This window comes from Pongo pygmaeus, chromosome 12, assembly GCF_028885625.2.
Source record: "Pongo pygmaeus isolate AG05252 chromosome 12, NHGRI_mPonPyg2-v2.0_pri, whole genome shotgun sequence".
Classification (NCBI taxonomy): Eukaryota; Metazoa; Chordata; class Mammalia; order Primates; family Hominidae; genus Pongo; species Pongo pygmaeus.
Genome location: NC_072385.2, coordinates 110139375 through 110161940, shown reverse-complemented (window position 1 = coordinate 110161940; position 22566 = coordinate 110139375). Strand labels below are relative to the sequence as shown.

The following is a 22566-nucleotide window of genomic DNA, read 5'->3' as shown; positions in this document are numbered from 1 at the left end:
CAAAAAGTTTCCTCATGCCTATCTGCAGTCAATCCCCACTCCCACTCCCATGTCCCAGCCTAACAACCACTGATAATGCTTTCTGTCTCTAGAGAATTGCCTCTTCTAGACACTTCCTGTCATACAACTGACAGTCTTTTATGCCTGGCTTCTGTCACTTAATACTTCAGGTTTTTCCAAGTTGTAGTATGTATTAGTATTTCATTCCATTTATTGCTGAATAGTATTTCATCACATTTTGTTTAGCCATTCACCAATTAAGGAACATTTGGATTGTTCCCACTTTTTGCTAGTATGAGTACAACAACTAGAAACATTCCCATACAAATGTCTTTCTGTGAAAGTATGTTTTCATTTCTTTTGTGTAGCTAACTAGGAGTGGAATTGCTGAGTCATACCATAAATTTATGTTTAACTTTGGAAAGTGGCTGCACCATTTTACAATCCCACCAGCAGTATATAAGGACTCCACTTTCTATATCCTTGCCAATACCTGGTATTCTGTATTTTTTATTATAGCTATTAGGTTGGTGCAAAAGCACTTTTTTTTTTGCAGCTTTCAATGGCAAAAAACACAATTACTCTTGCCCAACCTATATTTTAGTGGGTTGCAGTGGTATTCATTCCTGAATGACTGATAATGAGCATCTTTTCACACACTTACCATCCATTTAAATACACTCTAAGGAACCTCATATAAAAGGAATTATACAAAATTTGTCCTATGATTAAGTTAGCATAATGTCTTCAAGCTTCATCCATGTTACAACATGCATCAAAATTTTCTCATTTTTAAGGCTAAATAATGTTCCATTGTATATGCTACATTTTGTTTATCCTTTCAACTATCAATGGACACTGAGGATGTTTCCACCTTTTGGTTACTGTGAATGATGCTGTTGTGAACATGGGTGTGCAAATACCTGTTCAAGTCCCTGCTTTCAATTCTTTTGAGTAAGTACCTAGAACTTGATTTGCTGGATCATATGGCAATTACATATTTAAGATAATGTCATACTGTTTTCCACAGTGGCTATACAATTTTACATTCCCACCAGCAATGCAAAAAGGTTCTCATTTTTCCACATCCTCATCAACATTTGTTAATTTCTGTTTTTTTAAATAACAGCCATCTTTTTTTTTTTTTTTTTTTTTTGAGACAGAGTCTCGCTCTGTTGCCCAGGCTGGAGTGCAGTGGTGCGATCTCGGCTCACTGCAAGCTCCGCCTCCTGGGTTCACGCCATTCTCCTGCCTCAGTCTCCCAGGTAGCATGCCACCACGCCCAGCCTAATTTTTGTATTTTTAGTAGAGACGAGGTTTCACCACGTTGCCCAGGGTGGTCTCGATCTCCTGACCTCATGATCCACCAGCCTCAGCCTCCCAAAGTGCTGGGATTACAGGCATGAGCTATGGCACCTGGCCAATCTTTTTGTTTTATCTAATTTATTAACACATTCCTTAGAATTGTTAGTCCCCAGTTTTAAAGGTAGAGTTCCTGCAACCTTTGTAATAAGAAAAATTAATGGTTAAGAACTTAAGATCTAAAAAAAAAAAAAAAAAAAAAAAAAAGAACTGAAGATCTCAATAACAAAAGGTGTGAAAAAGAGATCAGAAATAAACCTAAGAAAGCTTTCATAAATAAAATTTGCTTTGCTCAAAACAAAATAGGATATCAACCCATTAAATAAAAATAGAAATAGTTTACATATCTCAAAATAGTAACTATGTTTATCTACTATCCTATTTCACTTAGGGAAAAAAAACTTGTGGCCGGGCACGGTGGCTCACGCCTGTAATCCCAACACTTTGGGAGGCCGAGGCAGGCAGATCACGAGGTCAGGAGATCGAGACCATCCTGGCTAACACAGTGAAATCCCTTCTCTACTAAAAATACAAAAAATTAGCCAGGCGTGGTGGCAGGCACCTTTAGTCCCAGCTACTCCAGGAGGCTTAGGCAGAAGAATGGCGTGAACGCAGGAGGCGGAGCTTGCAGTGAGCCACTGCACTCCAGCCTGGGCAACAGGGCGAGACTCTGTCTCCAAAAAAAAAAAAAAAAACTTGAGAAGATTTCCTTCCTCTTAAATTTTAAGAATCATGTAATTGTTTTATTACCAAAATATTAATATTAAAATAGTTCCCTTGTATCTTATGATCATTAATCTGAGTTTTCAATGCCCTTACTTGATTTTTCTACTTGAAGTTACTGATTTTCCCCTCCCAGGTCCTACCATAAACCTAGAGAGACAATGACATGAAACACTTATGACAAAATGCTACACGTAATCTTACTTTCATCAGCATAGCTAAGGAATATTTCTTTAAAATTCATTTCCAATATACTGAATTACACAATCTTAAACCTGCTCATAATAATTTAATAACAAAGCAGATACTGTGAATGTCTTCAGAAACAGAAGTACAATTCTGGCCAAGGTTTACATTCCTTCCTACAAATATCTCTACTTTATTTGCTTCCTCCCTTAAGTGTCTTTTTTCTGTGCTCAACCTTAAATTAACTCTCTTCTCTAATTCTCCATAAATACCTTGCAATTCCAATATATCTCAAATAAAATTCTCCAAGTATCTTCAGAAAGGGTTTATAAAAGTAAATTTACTTACACTACAATTCTGCATGGTTCTCAAGTGGTCAAAAATTTAAAGAAAAAATATTTTAAAAGAAAAAAAAGTAAGAATTATGCAGAAAGCGAGTGAGGCTGGGCAATGGTTACTTAAATCCTATGTGATGATTCAACTGTTAGTTCCTTTTTTCATGCAGCAAACTTTTACAGAGTAATTCCAATGTGTTAGCACTGTGCTAGGAATGGGAGAAATGATGGTCAGTAACACCTGAAAGTGCTAGTGGTCTAGAGACCAGAGGTTCACAAACTTTTTGGTCTCAGGACCCCAAAAAAGCTTTTATGTATGTGAGCTATATGCATCAATATTTACATATTTTAAATAAACCCATCAGATATTAACACTAACATTAAAAGAACATATATTCTTTTGAAAAATATATTTTTCCAAAATATAGAAAGAACATAAAACACATAAAACAAAATTTAGTGAGAAAAGTGCCACTGTTTTACATTATTTTTTTGAGACAGCGTCTCACTCTGTCACCCAGGCTGGAGTGCAGCGGCACGATCTTGGCTCACTGCATCCACCTCCCAGGCTTAAGCGATCCTCCCACCTCAGCCTCCTGAATAGCTGGGACTACAGGCACGTGCCATCATACCCAGCTAATTTTTGTATTTTTTGTAGAGATGGTGTTACGCCATGTTGCCTAGGCTGGTCTCGTACTCCTAGGCTCAAGTGATCCGCTTGCCTCAGCCTCTCAAAGTGCTGGGATTACAGGCATGAGCCACCACATCCAGCCAGCACTGTTTTAAATGTTTTCAATTCTCTTTTGTGTCTGGCTTAATGGAAGACCACTGGATTCTCATTTCTGCTTCTGTATTCAATCTGTTACAATATGTTGTTTGACTGAAGTATATGATGAAACCCCAGACTCAGCAGATACGTAGTTGGAAATGAAACTTGATAATCCCCTGAAAAAGTCTTGGGGGCTCCTCAGGGGTCCTTGGACCACACTTTGATAACAGCTGGTCTGGTGCAATGATTTCCAAACTTTTTTGATCAAACACCTCATCAGTAAAAAATCTGAAAATATTCTCATTACTATATGCATATTTATTTAAATATACTATTTTGCTAATATACTATTTGGAAATAATATAAACCATATACACACAAAATATACTGTACTATTAAATATACTGTTTTGCTATACTATTATTAAATATACTATTAGCAAAATAGTATATTTAATAGTACAGTATATTTCGTGTATATATGGTTTATAGTATTATTTATTATAAACCATATATGCATGAAATATTTAATATGAAAAATAAAAAAGAACAGAAATGCTAATGTTTTTCCCAGTATCCCAATGCACAAGTACAAACTTACTGTGGGGACTATTGAACTACAAGAGAGGGATGTATACAAAGAGACACAAGAGAATGTCAAAGAAGTTCTAAAAGATGAACTTGTCATTTTGTCCCACTAATAAGACACTAATCATGGAAGGACTAATTATTTTGGGGTTTTCTTCTATTTTAAAAATAGAGTAGGGAAACTTCCTTTCTCCTTCATCTGTGAATAATGAGGTTTATTTTCTGATTATAATGATAGTTATTTATTATGGAAGATATAGAAAATAAAGACAATAAAAAACTAAAATGACTATAACCTTTATATCCACAGATAATTACTATTAACATTTCTGTGTATATTCTTCCAGTTATATCTTTATAAACACCATACCCATTGATTTATTACCTGCATTTTTTAAAACAATACATTTAAACATATTTTCATGACATTAAATTTTCTCTTTTATTTTTGAGACAGGGCCTCACTCTGTTGCCCAGGCTGGAGTACAGTAGTACAACTGTAGTAATAGGCCATTTTTTTCTCTGAGAATTGGTTTTGTACTGCCCACTCTCTACTTCATTTCTTCCATAGATCTGGCAGCTTGCTAACCTACAGCTACTTGGTCTACAACTCTCTGTGCTACTCATTCATTCACCAAATATTTATCAATATGTGCTAAATATTAGAGATTACTATCTTAGTTTGTGACCTAAAGAAAGCAAGCAGGCTAGGCACGGTGGCTCACGCCTGTAATCTAGCACTTTGGGAGGCCAAGGTGGGAGATCACCTGAGGTCAGGAGTTCAAGACCAGCCTGGCCAACGTGGTGAAACCCCATCTCTACTAAAATACAAAAATTAGCTGGGCATGATGGCAGGTGTCTGTAATCCCAGCTACTCGGGAGGCTGAGACGGGAGAATCACTTGAACCTGGGAGATGGTGGTTGCAGTGAGCCAAGATCACGCCACTGCACTCTAGCCCGGGCGGCTGAGTGAGACTCCATCTCAAAAAAAAAAGAAAAAAGAAAGCAAGCATTATAATGGTAGACCTGAAATTAAAATGTAAGGCTTAGCTGGACATGGTGGCTCACACCTATAATCCCAGCACTTTGGGAAGCTGAGGCAGGAGGATCGCTTGAGACCAGGAGTCAAGACCAGCCTGGGCAACATAATGAGACTTCGTCTCTACAAAAGTAAGTAAACAAATAAAATAAAATGTTAAGACTTGGGAACACAGGAGAATTTCCTACAAACTATTAGTATAAAACATGTTATATAATCAAAAGAGAATTCCCATAATCTTCAGCCCACAAATATGATATCCACGATAGCTTTAAAAACTACTTATAAAGACAAAAGCGAGAGGGAAAGGAGCTGAAATTTCAGAATTCAATGCTGGCAAATTTCTAATATTTTAGATAGTAATTAAGGGTATTGGTAAATAAATATTGAAAAAGTTTACTAGTCAGTAGGCTTTCTGAATCCATTAAAAGTTATGACAACAGTATAACATTGGAAATGTATATGATACAATGTTAGCTTTAAAACACTAAACCAACAGTAAAATTACATATGCATATGGGCAACAGAAGTAGGCAAAATAAAAACTGCTTATCAAGAAGTTAGGCTCATCAAACTTTTATTCAGAAATTTTTCAAACAATATAGAGGGAAATTTTCAGGGAAGAGTCCCTATATATTCCCAACTAGAACCCTCATTTATCCCACATTTTAACTCTTCTCTTTCTTTTTATAAAATTATAATAAAACTGAGAAAGAGGATCTAACTTGTAAAGTGGCTCCTAGGTTATATCCAGGTTCAGTCCATTCCTCTAAATCAACTTCAGCTGCATTCCTACTTTATAATACTAATATCAAACATTTAATAGCTCCATGGTTTCAAAAGAAATTCACGTATACTGTCTCACACCAATGACCCTGTCTGTTATTATCCACATGTTATAGATGAAAATGAAGCAATTATACGTTCAAGTATTTATCTAAGATCAAAAGACTAGTAAGTCAATACCCTGGTTTTTCTAACTCTTGCTACATAAAGCATTCTATTAAACTTTATTAGCCTCTATGATAAACATTTTGATTAGTGATCTTCATATACTATCAGATATTGAATAATCAAAAATGAATTACTCTACATTTAATATATTTTCCTTACAAAAAGCATTAAAGTATACAAATCTATTTTAGCAAGATAACTAATGAAAGCTGAAACACAAAAGAACTCAGTAAACAAACACTTTAATCATAAAATTCTACATAATCAAGATTTATATTATAGCACTTAAAACATGTAAATCTTTTATATAAACATCATTCCTACTTTGTCTCCTGGGGAAAATATTTCTAAGCATTTCTAAAGGAGACTACTTCAAGACCTAGTAAGCTCGGGGTATTAAAACAATTTTTAAAAAATCAATTTCACTCAAGTAAGATGATCTACTATTTTTTTCTGAATCAACTATGATTTTACCTTAGATTTGAACTCAAAGTTAGACTTCAGATTTGAAAAATACGTGTATTAGTAATAACATTCAAGTTAACATGGTGCTATCAATGAAAGAGCTGAAAGGTCAAATATCATCAAATGACCTCACAGATGATAAGGATGAAAAGGATATAACTAATAGTGATATAGCCACAATTTTCTTAGAAAGCTGAGTATCCCTTTTCTAAAATGCCTGAGACCAGATGTGTTTCAGATTTCAAACCTTTTCAGATTTTAAAATATGTGCATATATATATAATGAGATTATCTTGGGGATGGGACCCAAGTCTAAACAAAATTCATTTAAGTTTTATAAAAACCTTACACACATAACCTGAAGGTAATTTTATACAATGTTTTTAACAATTTTGTGCATGAAACAAAGTTTTGACTGCAACCCATCACGTGAGGTGTCAAATTTTCCACTAGTGGCTTCATGTCAGCGCTCAAAGAAGTTTCATGTTTTGAATTTTTGAATTAGAGATGCTGAATCTGTATATATATGTCAGGTTCTGTTCTAAGCATAAATTATCTCAATCTTTATAACAACACTGTGGAATACCACTATACCAAAAAAGAAACTAAAACTTAAATAACCTACCTACATCATACAGCTAATAGGCAGTTACACCCAGGATATAAACCCTGACAGTATTGATTTTATAATAATTAAAAGGTGTCCAATTTACAGAGTCAACTATTTTAGAACAATATAATAAGGAAAGATAAATATTTAATCAGTTCTTACCTCTTCAGGCAGTTCACTGTACATGGTTTCAGAGGTAGACAATAAAAATATAGGTGAAAATGATGGTATATCTTGTAGCAATGTCAGAAAAGTTGCTCTCACAGTTTCACTGACAGCTTCCCACCAATCCCCAATGTGAGGCATGTAAACAATACTAGGTACTGTTCTTCGAGCTTCACGAAAAATCTAATTAAGGAAAAAAACCAACATTAAACAACTCAAATTGATTATTCCAAAGTCTACCCAGTAATCTCCAAATATATGAAATATGTCAGGCCTATTATGGTCATTAGTTTCAGCCTCGAAATTTAAGTTCAAGATATGATGCACAAGCCTTACACAGCTTCAATCTACCCTTGCCCCACCAAAACAAAAAAAAAAGTATGTTTTGCCCTTTAATTATTCCTATTCAGTATATATTAACAGTGAAAGGTATCAAATTGCTCCACTTATCTAGCATGTAAAGATAATAAAGCAAAACACCACTGTAAAATATGCTGCAAATAAACAGATAAACATACACCTATGGCATTCACGTGGTATCAGTAAACTTTACAAAAAGAACAACATAGCTTACATTTTTGAGCACCTTGACTAAAATCATACAATATATAATCATTTTAACCGAGATGTACCACCCTAGAGCTTAAAATTAATGAACTACTTGCTGAAACAGTCATTCACCTCCTCCCATTATCTTAGTTCAATATTTTATAAAATAGTCACAAAATACTCTAACTTATCTAAAGAGCAAATGATAGCAAAGAGCTCTGAGACACTTCCATTGTTAGAAAATACAGAATGAATTTTTCCTCAGGTGTTAAAAAGTCTTAACCATAGTTTCAATCACGCTCTGCCAACACACACCAATAGGGACCAGGTTGGCTATTAGTAAGCTGCCAAGCTGAATTAATGTCCCTTACTTATTAAGTCAACAGTTTAATATCCCACCAACAAATTCTGACATGTTAATAGGACATTTCTCATTATCTTTAACAAGTTTAGTTATAAAAATCTTTCTTCCATTTTGAGAATTCTATTCCTAAAATGCTCTACTTATTTTCCCTCATTTTTAACACATTTCAAATAGCCTATGTAATATACAAGATACAGAAATAAGAATTTAGCTGGGCACGGTGGCTCACGCCTGTACTCCCAGTACTTTGGGAGGCTGAGACAGGCAGATCACTTGAGGTCAGGAGTTCAAGACCAGCCTGTCCAACATGGTGAAATTCCACCTCTACTAAAGATCCAAAAATTAGCCAGGTGTGGTGGCACATGCCTGTAGTCCCAGCTACTCAGGAGACTGAGGCAGGAGAATCACTTGAACCCGGGAAGCGGAGGTTGCAGTGAGCCGAGATCACACCACTATACTCCAGCCTGGGAGACAGTGAGACTCCATCTCAAAAAAAAAAAAAAAAAGAAAAAAGAAGAATATTTAAAATGATTGGGATTATCGGAAACTATCCTAAGAATCAAAAGTATTATTTTTCTTTAATGAGTAAGCTTACCACTTGCATACATTTTTTAAATAGTGTATTTTATACAGCTTTCAACCTTCTGTGTAAAATAAAAGGTACTGCCAATTCAATAATAAACCAGATGAAAGAAGCTCAAATAATAATTGGAAAAAATGTAGATGTTACGATCACTCACATCAAAAGTAATATTTGCTCCTTCCCTTCCTTAATATTTGCATATCCACCAATCCAGAACAGTTGTACAGTACAACTCCTTCAGGACTCTCAAATTTTGACCTTTTCTGCAAACACGTACCCTCCTATCCTGGATCTTGGAAATCCAAGGATTATTTTTTTCCAAAGTTCTTGTAGAAAATTCATAAGAGAAAAACAAGCATAAATATTGGCAAAAGGAAAGAACCATGCAGAAGCACAAAGGCAACTGAGGCACTTATTTAAAAAAAAAAAATTACATGCCACCCAAATCAGGCATGGTTACGTGGAAGACAGTGACCAACTCCTTTTGTCACTTTCCAGTTCCCCACTCTGTGCTGGTAAAACGAGAGAGAGTCAGCAAGGAAAGAAAGGTGATCATATGAAAGACTAACCAGCTATAGGTTACTAAGAAACCTCACAAAGCCAATCACTTAATTCAGCCATGCAAGCTACGACATACATGCCCAGGGTATGAGAGAGATAGGAAAACATGCCTTTAAAAAAATAAAATTTTGCCTTTCATTCTAGTACTTCTAGGTTAGATTTTCCAGGAACATGTGTTGAGAACATCTAGCCATTAACAAGTATCAAAGAGGATGAGCAAAGCAACAGAAGGTTAAGTGATAACAATTTGACAGTCAGAAGTTAACTACAGGTGTCTTAACTGTATTTGCAAGGGTGAACTACATACAATCATCACCAGTTCTAAGAGTTGAGGTTTGTTTTTTTCTGTTTCTTTTTTTCCTCCAATTGTCTCAAAATTAACATGATATTGAACTCAAATTGAACAAGATGTTGTATTGACCCCATTAAAAAATTTAGAAATTTTTCTACATTTCCAAAAAATTTCTTATTTTCATCTCATCTTCTCAAAATTAACAAATTGAACATGAGATCCTAGTGATCCAATAAAAAAAAAAATCTGGAAGCTTTTTACTTCCAAAGCCTTTAGGAAAATGTCCTTCTTGATAAAAAAAAAAAATTTATATTTGAAAACCTATTGGGGAAAAAATCATGCAAGTCTAAGATGAACATGGAAAAATAAAAAGGCTTCGCCTTTCTGATCTATGAGTGTATAATTACATGAATTGAGAATTCACCTAACTACATGAAATACCAACATCTATGAAATATTTTTGTAATTTTTCTCCTAAGCCTTTAGAGGAAAACCATCCTTAATTTCTAGAAAAACTAAAAAGCACTATTAAAACAAGCTTTCTTTTTAATTCCTTATTCTATGTTATCTCAGAATATTAAAATAAACTTTTATATTTTCTTTAGATTTATAACCAGTCTGTTCTAATTCCCATTTTGTAATAAAAATTCAAAAAGAACAGAGTTTGAGAATAGCATTTAAAAATTCTTATAGTATAAGCAACAGGAAAAAAAAAGTTTAATACTATTATGATTTTTTTCTGTAATATAAAAACAGCTCTTCAGGAGTTTGCTGGTAACTTTTAAAGTGTGGAGTAAAATACACTCTGTGAAATCAAATACCAGATAATTCAGAGTAGAAAAATATAGCCTAGTTTCAATGAAGCGGCAACTGGCTTGGGAACAAGTGATGCCATTTGAGAACTAGAAAAATACTCACCTATAGGGTGTCTTGGATTGGTGGATGTGCAAGGTGTAGTAGAAAACAGAAAAACTGTTATAGAAAAAAAAAAAGATAGTAGGCCAAATTACTGAACCAACCGTTTCAAAATACCTCTGACATGACCAGCACTCTTGCACAAGTAAAATGAACAAATACCAGCATATGTGAACTGTTCATTTTGATTCTTTATGACATTATACTCCATTTCCTTCTGACCTCCGTCTTGCCACAGACATCATAAGGACTTTAGATAACTAATTTTTTTTAAACTTTATTTAAAAAAAAATCACAAACTACTTCCTCTAAATATTAAAGATATTAAAGGCAAAAATCAGGCCATTGAAGTTAGAAGTATCCATCCAAAGAAGTACTCATGATATAAACTGCACTTACAGTTACAAGAGTTCTAATCATCTCAAAAGCTAAACTTTGAAGTCAGCATTTTAGCCATGAAATTAAAATGTTCCATCCATGAAAATTTAGTGTACTTTTAAACTAAGAATTTATAGTCCCACAACAAGCCATTTCCTTTAGAAAGTGAAAACTAGAAAAATTTTAAACCCAAATGTGAATGAAGCAGAAAGCTCAAAGCCAGTATCACTTTTATCTGCCTAAAGAGGGCAATATAGAAAAGAGGGAAACAACTTTATGTCATCAAGAAACTTCCAGAACTTGTCTCAATCACTTAATAGTATTATAAATATATTAAAATTATAAAGCACAGGTAAAAGAAAAATGTTGGGAGCTAAAACATCCTCAATATTTATAAAAATTAAAAGGCACTAATAAATAAGTTTAATTCTTTGTGCCATGCTATCACAAATTATTAAAATAAATAATATCTGTGCATTGCTGGTGGCTTTATTCCATTTTTATCCCTTTACTCTATTTATATTGCCTTTATGTAAGATTTATTGAGAATCTCTTGCGAAAAGAAGGCACTGTCTGGACTCTAAAGATTCAGGATTCAATAAATAAGGTACAAATTTCTTTACATGCACATAAAATCAGCCTGTTATAAAACACATCTGTACTAGTTTCTGAACTATGGTAGTAACACAAATTAGCATTTTATGAAAATTAAATCACTTAAATTCTTTTTCTAATATTTTCATTCCCTAAGGACTTCAAGAATTTCAGTAAATGTGACAAACTCCAGGTCAGGATAATTTAACTTCTCTACAACTCAAAAAAAAAAAAAAATTAAAAAGTGTTGCTATGGAAAAAGTCAGATATCCATGTGAGCAAACACAAAAGCATCCAAAGTATACACAGACTGCTACAGAGAAATCTAGAAATCTATAAGCACAAACACAAGAGCAACCAAAGTATACACACAGGTAAGTACATTATTAATACCTTCATGCTATTCAACCAAAAAGAATTTCCCCTGTGAAATTCTAGATAACAATTTCTTTCTGGGGAAAGAAATGCATTTAAATTTTCACCAAGAAAAGACCTTATTCACCTTTTGAAATTATTCCCAACACCACACAGCACATAAACTCCAAAGCTTTTCAGACCATATATAAATGTATTAATTGAATGAAACCTCTCTAATAATTAAAAAGATAAAATATAGCACACTTATCAGTCCCTTTTTTCTAAATCAACAATAGAAATATACAGGAGGCAAAAATTATATTTGAGGATGTCAGAAAAGGAGAATCATAGTTTTGTTTTGTTTTTTAAGAGTGTTAATACCAAAGGTCTTTTACTACCGATATTAACATCTCCTGCCTTGTTGTAGGACTCAGTAATTACTTGTGAACTTAAGGGGGCAACCATAAATCTTCCAGGCTATACCAAGGGTTCTCATTCTCCTTCCAAAGCCTTCAGAAGACTGTGAAATGCTCAGTAACATATGTGTGTACACACACACACACACACGCGCATTTGTTTCAGTAATAAATATTGGACTAATGTCTAGTGACCAGCTAAAGTACCATAGCTCAAAGTGAGAGCTATTGAAAACCTAGAATAGTAATATCTGAGGTGCATTTTTACAAAGTACAGATTCCTGGGACTCACTCCAAATTGAGTGAATCACAATCTATGGGTGTGGAGCCAGAAAATCAGAAATTTGTATAAGTACACTCAGGTGATTCTTATGCACACTAAATCTTAAGAAACAATAAGAAAAACATTGCTTTTTAATATAGTTGACACTAACTCTGCATTTTTCACTCCAATTGATAATATTAATCAATAGCTGAATCTGTCAGAAGGAGAAAAGAAAGTTCTGTCATGTATATTCTTGTGCATGTATGTTTTAAAGGATAGACATAAAATGAAACATGATCCCCACAGTATAAACAATATCAAGTAGGGGTCTCCCACCTTACCACGCATATACATACAGCCCTTTAAAAGTGATTTAAGATTCCCTTTAAGACTGCCTTTCATGTTCATGTTACACTACTAAATACCAAACTTAATTTATATTAAGTATTTTAGAGCCTGGGGAAAAGAGAAAACATGCAAGAATAACTTACCACAGACTAAACCCTTATATTACACATCAATTTAGAGAGATAACTCTGAGTATAGGAGGACTAGCTCCCAAGAAAGGTGAAGCAAAAAGGAAGAACCAAAAAGGAATATAGAACAGAAGAAAAGAGAATCTTTTTCAATCTTTCCAGTGTTTCAGCACCTGACTCATGCACTCTGTTCCCCAGGGCTTTTGTACCCACTTATAACCTGTTTTGCCAAACTTTACCAATTATTTAAAAATTCCTCTTACATTATATAACAGCTTCTTTTTGCCAAATTTGTTATCAAAGATAGTGTTATATTTATGAATGCAAAATAATTTTAAATATGCACTTAAGACACATATAATCACAGATTAGCCAAGACATCTGGTCTCTGGCCAGTGTTCAGATAGAGGGTGGGTGTCTGCTATCATGACTGCACTTCATCATGGCTCGTCCTGGCAGACTGCCTATCCAGAAGGGGTCACTCTAGAGTAAGCTCGACTTCTAACCCAGAAGCTCTTAGGTATAAACTGAGAAGATGAGATGCCTTAATGTACTAGAGAAAGTGAAATACAACCAAAATAATAGTGAGTTTTCATTGTTTTTCACTACCAAGTGACACCTCTCTCCTTCCCACCAAAACAAAAAGTAGTAAAAGCCAAGAAGCGTACAAGAGACCAGAGGATGAAGTTACAATCAAAGTTGGCCAAGCAGGATTCAGAATGATGCCATGAAAAAAATCAGGAAAAAAAAAAACAACCCTATAACATCAATATATAGTTCACTACAATGCTTCCTAAGTGTTTCCTTATCTTTACTTAAATAACATTAAACCAGTAATGTTTGTGAATATATATACAAATTAGCCATAAGGAACAACTATAAACAAAAATAAAAAAACCTTTGAAAATATTTCTCTTGGCCAGGCACAGTGGCTCATGACTAGATTACAACCAGCACTTTGGGAGGCAGAGGCAGATAGATCACCTGAGGTCAGGAGTTCCAGACCAGCCTGGCCAACATGGTGAAACCCCACCTCTACTAAAAATACAAAAATTAGCTGGGCGTGGTGGTGGGCGCCTATAATCCCACCTACTCAGGAGGCTTAGGCAGGAGAATCACTTGAACCCAGGAGGCGAAGGTTGCAATGAGCTGAGATCACGCTATTGTACTCCAGCCTGGACAACAAGAGCAAAACCCTGTCTCAAAAAAAAAAAAAAGAAAAGAAAAGAAAATATTTCTCTTTCAAAGTGATTTTTTTCATATTTAGCTTGCTTGATACAGTCAAATAAAAACTTCAAAAAAGAGAATTTTCCAAACAGTATAGCATAAACTAAATAGGCAAAGTTCACACATTTCCCAATCTTGCAGATTCCTTCTCCCCAAGCCAAAGCAACCATATTAACAGTTTTTGGGAATACTTGCTTTTTTCACTAATGTCACCTGCATTTTTCAGCCCATGTACATCTACCTCATTCGTGTTAATGGCTAGACAGTACTCCTTTGTATGTCAAGATACACCATAACTAATTTTAGCTGGTCCCACATGAAGGAATATTCAGTTTGTTTGCCTTTATGTTTCGTGTGGCAATTACACACAACACAGTGACAAATATCCTTGTCCATTTAGCAATGAATGCTTGTAGCTAACGTATCTTTAGGAAAAATTCCTAAACATAGAATTCCTGGGTCAAAAGGTATATGTACTTGAAATGTTATTTTCTTTTCTCACACTACACCAATGTGGTACTTGAAATTTTAAAAGATGGTGCCAAATTACACTCCAAAACATCAAATAAATTTACATTTCCACTAAGTATGAGCATTCCACATCTCCAAATGGCATTATCAAGCTTTTTTTTCTTAAAAAAAAAAACAAATCTGATACTTTATTTTCACCTAAGTGAAGCTTAGAATCTTTTCACATTTTTATTGGTTGCTTTTTCTTTTCCCCCATAAATAGCATGTTTCTATTTTGCCAATTTTTATATTAGATTGCTATTCTTTCTTCTTACTGATTTTAAGGTATTTGCCCATATTTAGAAAACTTGTTCTCAACATATCTGCTACAAATATACTTTTTCCCAGACTATATCTATTAATTTAATCTAAAGAATGCTTTTTGCCATGTGTAATTTAAAATTTTATATAATCAAATTCCTTCATATCTTTATGTTTTCTAGTTTTTGTGCATTGCTTAGAAATTACTTTCACACATAAGATAATAAATATACTGACCTTGTGAATTTTTCCAGTACTTTTATAGTTCCACTGCCCATGTAGAGTTTATTTTGGGCTACAGAAAAAAGTAGGAAATCCTAGTTTTATTTGTTTTGCTTTTTCCCCTACTGGAGGAGCTTGCCAGTTTTCCAAGACCATTTGGTAAATAATCCATTTCTTCCATCTACTGATATGAAATGTCATCGCCATTGTGGTCATCACCATCAAATTCTACTTCTACAAAAGTCTAAGCATGAATTCTCTCTTCTGTTCTATTACTTTGTCTACTGTTGCACAGGCACACTTTCTTTATTACTGTAACTCTATTACACCCTTACAATTTTGGTAGGGCCCCCTAATGACACTTTTTCCTCTAGAATTCTCCTTGCTACGCTCATATTTATTTTCTAGAAGAAACAGAACTCTTTTTTTTAACTTCTCCCCCTAAGTTTTGAGGAGATTATAATTAGAACTGTACTTAATTTATACATTAATTTAGGAAAAAACCTCACAGCCTTTGAATTTAAAGCCTTACCATTCATTAGCTGTAAGCAGTAGCAGTGGCAGCAATGGTAATAGTAATAAGCATGATTATAACTAACTTTCGTTGAGGACTATATGTCAAGCCTATTTGATAACCTCATGGTGTCATCTCCATTTCACAGATGAGAAAATTAAGGCTCAGAGTGTTAAGCTACTTGCCCAATGTCACCACAACTGAGATTTTAATCTGCATAATTTGACTTGAGTCTACATTCTGAACTAAAGAAGTTTAGCACAGTAATTACAAACAAAGTGTGCTTCTTCCTCTAAAGTTCCACATATTAACACAACATTATCATTAGTATGAAGTCACCATAAGTATTCTAGCCAGGCATGGCTCTCTCTATGCAGATGGCACTGTGAAGTATTCACTGAGATATGCTCATCCCAAATCCCCAGACTTTCTTGTTCCTATATAGTGGTTCACTCCCAATGCAGACATCTGGAGCAATGATCAGATCATGGGAGCTGAGAGTAAGAGGTGATGAGAATATTGACATTTAATTGATATCTAAAGCAGAAAAAACATCTAAGCTTTGCTATTTACTAATATAAAGATTAATAGTAGTGTGTACACACACATGCACACAAATACACACACTACAAGTACATTCACATATGGAGCTGAATGCTCAACAGATTTTTAACTGCCCAATCAAATACATTTGAAATTTATCTATGTAGAACATTCCAAACCTCTTGCCTCAAAAGAGTTGATCAGAAGACTGAAGATAACAAACAAAATTCTTGGCTTTTGGTTTACAACATAAGCTCCTGAGATCTCAAGGTAGAGATTTTAGTTTCAGACAACCAAATTTTGAAGTCTACAAGCTTGGTTTGAGACCCAAATGCCAAATCTCTAAAGATACTTCTTTGGGAGGCCAAGGCGGGCAGATCACAAAGTCAGGAGATCGAGGTCATCCTGGCTAACATGGTGACACACCGTCTCTACTAAAAATACAAAAAATTAGCTGGGCATGGTGGCACGCACCTGTAGTCCCAGCTACTCGGGAGTCTGAGGCAGGAGAATCGCTTGAACCCAGGAGGCAGAGGTTGCAGTGAGCTGAGATTGCGCCACTGCACTCCAGCCTGGGCAACAGAGCGTGACTCCATCTAAAAAAAAAAAAAAATACATATATATATATATATTTACTTTAGTGATATGGGAAGAATACATGAGACTAGGCCAGCTCTGGCCTCCTTAATAAAGATGGCTTCTTCCCCCAGCCAAGAAGAAGATTGATGATATTATGAAAGGCAGAGAGCATTCCTGGTGGGAGACTTCTCTGGCCTTTGGGTTTGGAAACAAACAAATAAGGTATGTCTTTCATATATTCAACTGTCCCCCTCAGCAACTTTTAGTTTTCTTCTCATAGTCCCTTCATATTGTTTCTGCTAATTCCTAGGTAAACTTAGTTGCTATTTCAATTGGGACCTCTTCTTCCATTATATTTCTAACTTATTATAGTATTTATAAGAGAAAACTATCATTTTAAAACATTAACTTTAAAAGTGTCCACCTTATGGAATTTCTTTATTGTCTTACATCATTTTTTAGTTGACACTGTAAGTTTTCCATATAATTAATCACATCATAGGCAAATACTTACAAATTCAATGTATCCTTTCCAATACTTAGATCTCTCAATGTCTAACTGAATTAATCTTGCATGCTTTAGTAATGTTATATTATTCTTTTGATGCGCTACTAGATTTCATTTGTAATAATTTATTTATGAACATTGCTTAAATGAGATTGGTCTACAGTTTTATTTTGTATTTCCCTGAAAGATGTGATATTGTTGGTTTTGCCAATTTCATAGCTTTCCTCCTATTCCTGTGCTTTTGGAACAGTTTGACTAGCATCAAAATGATCTTATCCTTTAAGGTTAAAATAATTCACCTGTGAAACCATCTATGTTTAGTGGTTTCAAGATACTTGCTGAATTTCTTCTTCCACAGTGATTGTTTAGATTCTCTCTTCTCTGGGGTCAATTTTGTTGATTTATATTTTTCTACTAAATCATTTGTATTTATTTTAAATGGTACTGAGTAATTCTCTTACTTGCATACAACCTGCAGTAATTTTGTCTCTCTAAAAAGAAAAATATGAGCAAACATATAAATCAACATTATTGGAAAACACACCCAGGATGAGTTAAATGTGTCAACTGGGAGCAAAATACTGATAGATAGCATTTAATTCAGGGGTTTTGGAAAGAAACCTTTAAATAGGGCTTTAAAAGTGATGAAGTGCTGGTAGGGTGTTCATATCCAGAGAACTGTGAGTAAAAGAGAAACTAAATCAATAGTACTATGAATTGTTTAAAAAATGCATATTTCTTGCTACAATGTAGGAAATGGCTTTCAGTTAGATAATTACAGTATATGTGTTAAGTATTCGGAAAATGTAACTGGGAAAAAAACAACAAAATTGTGTGAAATGTTTTAAGTGTTACTACTCCCGTTATTTAACTCTAAAAGTAGGCTAAGTATCAAAGTACAAAGTGGCATTCCTCTCTCTAACTTATTTATCTGAAACATTATTATTCAAACATTTAATGACCACTTACTATCAGCTAGACACCTTGTCGGAGTTACAACAGTGGCTTAGATATGGTCCCTTGGCTCAAAAAATGTATTACCCTCATCCCTAGTTTTAGTATGACATAATATATCCATGGTTATATATAACAACCTCAAGAAATATAAACAGCTCCACTAGAACTTTGCTTCACAAACCAGTAAATACAAAATAGTTGAAAATCAAATGTCAAATATACAACTATCAACACAAATATAATTTTTGAACTGCTATCACTATTCTAATATGAATATTAAATTCTGATTATCTCAAATTGGATATAATTTCCCTTTCTATGATAAGGCTCTAAGAAAAGACGGAAGTCTGAAACTGCTCTGAGACCACAGCTTTGAACAGAGGGTCAGAAAAAGGCAAAATAAACTCCCTTTCTACAATGCATAATGACACAGGGTATTAACATTTCAGTAAGGAGGATCATGAGAAAGACAATGAGCTCACTTAAAAAACTGTATGCATCAAAAGGATCCTTTACACTAATACTAGAATGCTAACGAATAATCAACAAAAAGTTAATATTCATATCATACTCTGAAAAAATCTTATCTGTAACACTACACACTAGAAATACTACCAAAATATAAGCAATAAGAAAGTTGGAAGTGTTCTGATGTGGTACAAACCTACCTGTGCACATGATTCCTCAGGTGTTTTGGCACTAACTGAATAAAGTGCTGGGAGATCTAGTCTATGCACAGAGAATCTTTCTAGAGTGTGCAAAAGTGCTGGAGCAAGGTGAGAAGTTTGACCTGAGCCCCGTTCTCCAGATAGCAATAAGCGTGGCCTGTAAGAGGTTGGCTGATGATATGGTGACCTGTAATACATGTAAGACATAATTATTTCAAAGTCATACATTCTGAAGACAAATATGAAATATCAGGCTAAATTTTTTACATTAAAACAATTTAACTCCAAATTAACAGAACTGTCCTATATTATTTTAGTATAGTGATTTACTTTTTTATTAATTATGGTTTTAAAATGTTGGTATCTCTGACCATGTTAATAACCAAGATATAAAAGTATAAAATCCACTTTAAGGGCCGGGCGCAGTGGCTCACGCCTGTAATCCCAGCACTTTGGGAGGCCGAGGTGGGTGGATCACCTGAGGTCAGGAGTTCAAGACCAGCCTGGCCAACATGGTGAAACCCCGTCTCTACTAAAAATACAAAAATTAGCTGGATGTGGTGGCGGGCATCTGTAATCCCAGCTACTCAGGAGGCTGAGGCAGGAGAATCCCTTGAACCCAGGAGGCGAAGGTTGTAGTGAGCCGAGATCATACCACTGCACTCCAGCCTGGGCAACAAGAGCAAAACTCCATCTCAAAAAACAAACAAACAAACAAACAAATAAATAATAAAATAAATCCACTTTAAAATAAAATAAAATAACCTTGGTATTCCTGCTATCATACCACATATATTAACTTGAAGATGCATTAAACTCCAGTATCATTTAGTTATTAGTTATCCAAGGTTAAATGTTAGGAATCTCACTTTTTGACAAAGAGGTGGATCTGAAGATTATCCCAAATGTAGGACTCAATTAACAGGCAGGGCCTTTAGGAGGTGATTAAGTCATGAGCAGTCAGCCCTCGTGAATGGATTAGTTACATTATCAAAGGGCTTGATAATAAAACTAGCTAGTCCCTTCAATCCCTTCTGCCATGTGAGGACATTGTTGTTCCCCTCCAGAGGAAGCAGCGGTCAAGGCAACATCTTAAGAGGCAGAAACCAAGCCCCCACCAGACACCACATCCGCCAGAGCCTTCATCTTAGACTTTCAGCCTCCGTAACTGTGAGTAATAAATGTATGTTGTTATGTTCTCACTCATAAGTGGGAGTTGAACAATGAGAACACATGGACACAGGGAGCGGGGCCTGTCCTGGGGTGGGAGGCCAGGGGAGAGATAGCATTAGGAGAAGTACCTAGTGCAGATGACGGGTTGATAGGTGCTGCAAACCACCATGGCACATGTATACCTACATAACAAACCTGCACATTCTGCATATGTATCCCAAAACTTAAAGTATAATAAAAATAAATAAATAAATAAATGTAGGTTGTTATAAATTAATCTGTTTAAGGTATTTTGTTACAGCAGCAGGAACAAACTAAAACAATCACAATTTTTAAAATAACAAATATATATATATAAACTTCTTCCAACACAAATTTTATTTCTGTAACAACAAAAACTAACTGTTCCTACCCTGACAGATGACATCTAAAGCCCCATACCAGAGAAGGAAAATATATTAAACCAAACTTGACTTGTAATTTCGAGATTCTACAGCACCATTAAAATAACAAATGAAACAAAGTTTACTCTCACTGTGGGTAGTACTAGACATTCTAAGGCAATGCAATAAGAATAAAGCAAATTTAAAGTGGAACTAATAGAAAGCAATAAGGGAAAAAACTGATACCTGTAAAGCATATCATTATGTAATAGCAAATCCAAGAAATCAACCAAAAACTGTCAGAATCTACCAGCAAAGTAACAAGACAGAAGAAATAGAAAAATCAATAGATTTCCTAAACACCATCAATAACCATTGTAAAAAAGGAAAGGAGATCCTATTCACTGCAAAAAAAAAAAAAAAAAATTAAAAAGGTAAAACAAACATTATCTAATTATAGTCTTAGCAAGAAAAGAGTGAAACTGAGCCTGAACACAAAGACTAAATAATAAACACGTCAATTCTTCCTAAGCCATTTACTTTTTTATTTTATACACATAGAATTTTCAAGTTGAAATCCCAAAAGAATTTTTGGGAGGAGGGGAGTTTCAACTTATTCACAACTTTAACTGAAAGAATAGTCAAGTTAAGAACATCAAGAAAACTTTTTAAAAACATGCTACCAGCCGGGCACGGTGGCTCACGCCTGTAATCCCAGCACTTTGGGAGACTGAGGCTGGCAGATCACGAGGTCAGGAGATGGAGGCCATCCTGGCTAACATGGTGCCATCCTGGCTAACACGGTGAAACCCCATCTCTACTAAAAATACAAAAAAATTAGCTGGGTGTGGTGGCACGTGCCTGTAGTCCCAGATACTCAGAAGGCAGAGGCAGGAGAATCATTTGAAACTGGGAGGCAGAGGTTGCAGTGAGCCGAGATTGCGCCACTGCGACAGAACGAGACTCAGTCTCAAAAAAAAAAAAATGCTACCAATTTTAATGCATTCAAACATGTTTTAGTAACAAGCACTTCATAGAGATTTCTTGTTCAATTTTCTTAACAATTCTGTGAAACACATAGTTTCATTTTATTAAACAGATAAGAAACCAGGGCTGTGGAGGTTAACTACAAAGTTGTATAACCAGGTGGAAGAGTTCAAATTGTCATTCAAGCCCATTTGACTGCAAAGCCCAGGTTCTGAACCCACTATGTTAAGATGTGTCCTACTTTATACTAAAACATATTATAGAATAACAATTAATAGAATGTAGAATATATCAAAGAAACAGACTTAAACATAAAAGGCAGCCTAGGAAATGATTAATTGTAATCACTATATGAAAGAATTTCATATAAAATGAAATTATATGCATATAAATTTATAAAAATTTATATGAATTATAAAATACTTATAATTCATATAAAATATTATTTTGTTATTTTATTGTTTTATAATATATTATAAAATAATATGAATTATAATAAACATAAATTTATGAATATACATTTATAAAATTTATGAATATAAATTTATAAAATTTATGAATATAAATTTATAAAGTTTATAAGAATTTATATTTTCTTATATGAAACAATTTCATCTAAAAAAAGAATCATAAAAGATAAATGAGGGCAGCACAGTGGCTCACACCTGTAATCCCAGCACTTGGGAGACTGAGGTGGGGGGATCATTTGAGCCCAGGTGTTCTGAGACGAGCCTGGGCAACATGGCAAAACCCCATCTCTACAAAAAATTTAAAAAAAAAAAAAATAGCCAGGTGTGGTGGTGTGCACCTGTAGTCCCAGCCACCAGGAGGCTGAGGTGGCAGGATCACATGTGTCCAGGAGGTCAAGGCTGCAGTGAGCCATGATGGTGCCACTGCACCCCAGCCTGGGTGACAGAATGAGACCTTGTCTCAAAAATAAAATAAAATAAAAGGAACAGAAATGGATAATAAAATAAATGTTTAAAAACGGAGGATTCAGGTCATTTCACAGCATAAACAAAATGAATTCTAACACAAAATTTAAATTAAAAGATTCATATATTTTTAATTCATAATAATCTAAAAACC

General features: G+C 34.5%; 1 protein-coding gene across 2 annotated transcripts in view; it reads right to left on the bottom strand.

Annotated features, from left to right (window-relative positions):
• The window catches only part of ATAD2B (ATPase family AAA domain containing 2B), a 174967-nt gene that overhangs the window by 42279 nt on the left and 110122 nt on the right, over positions 1–22566 (bottom strand). For both annotated transcript variants that reach the window (XM_054476527.2, XM_054476528.2), the window contains exons 18-19: positions 18935–19121; positions 7193–7378 (exon numbers count right to left, since the gene is read on the bottom strand). In XM_054476527.2, the coding sequence (XP_054332502.1) occupies positions 7193–7378; positions 18935–19121 (373 nt within the window). The remainder of the gene's footprint in view (positions 1–7192; positions 7379–18934; positions 19122–22566) is intronic.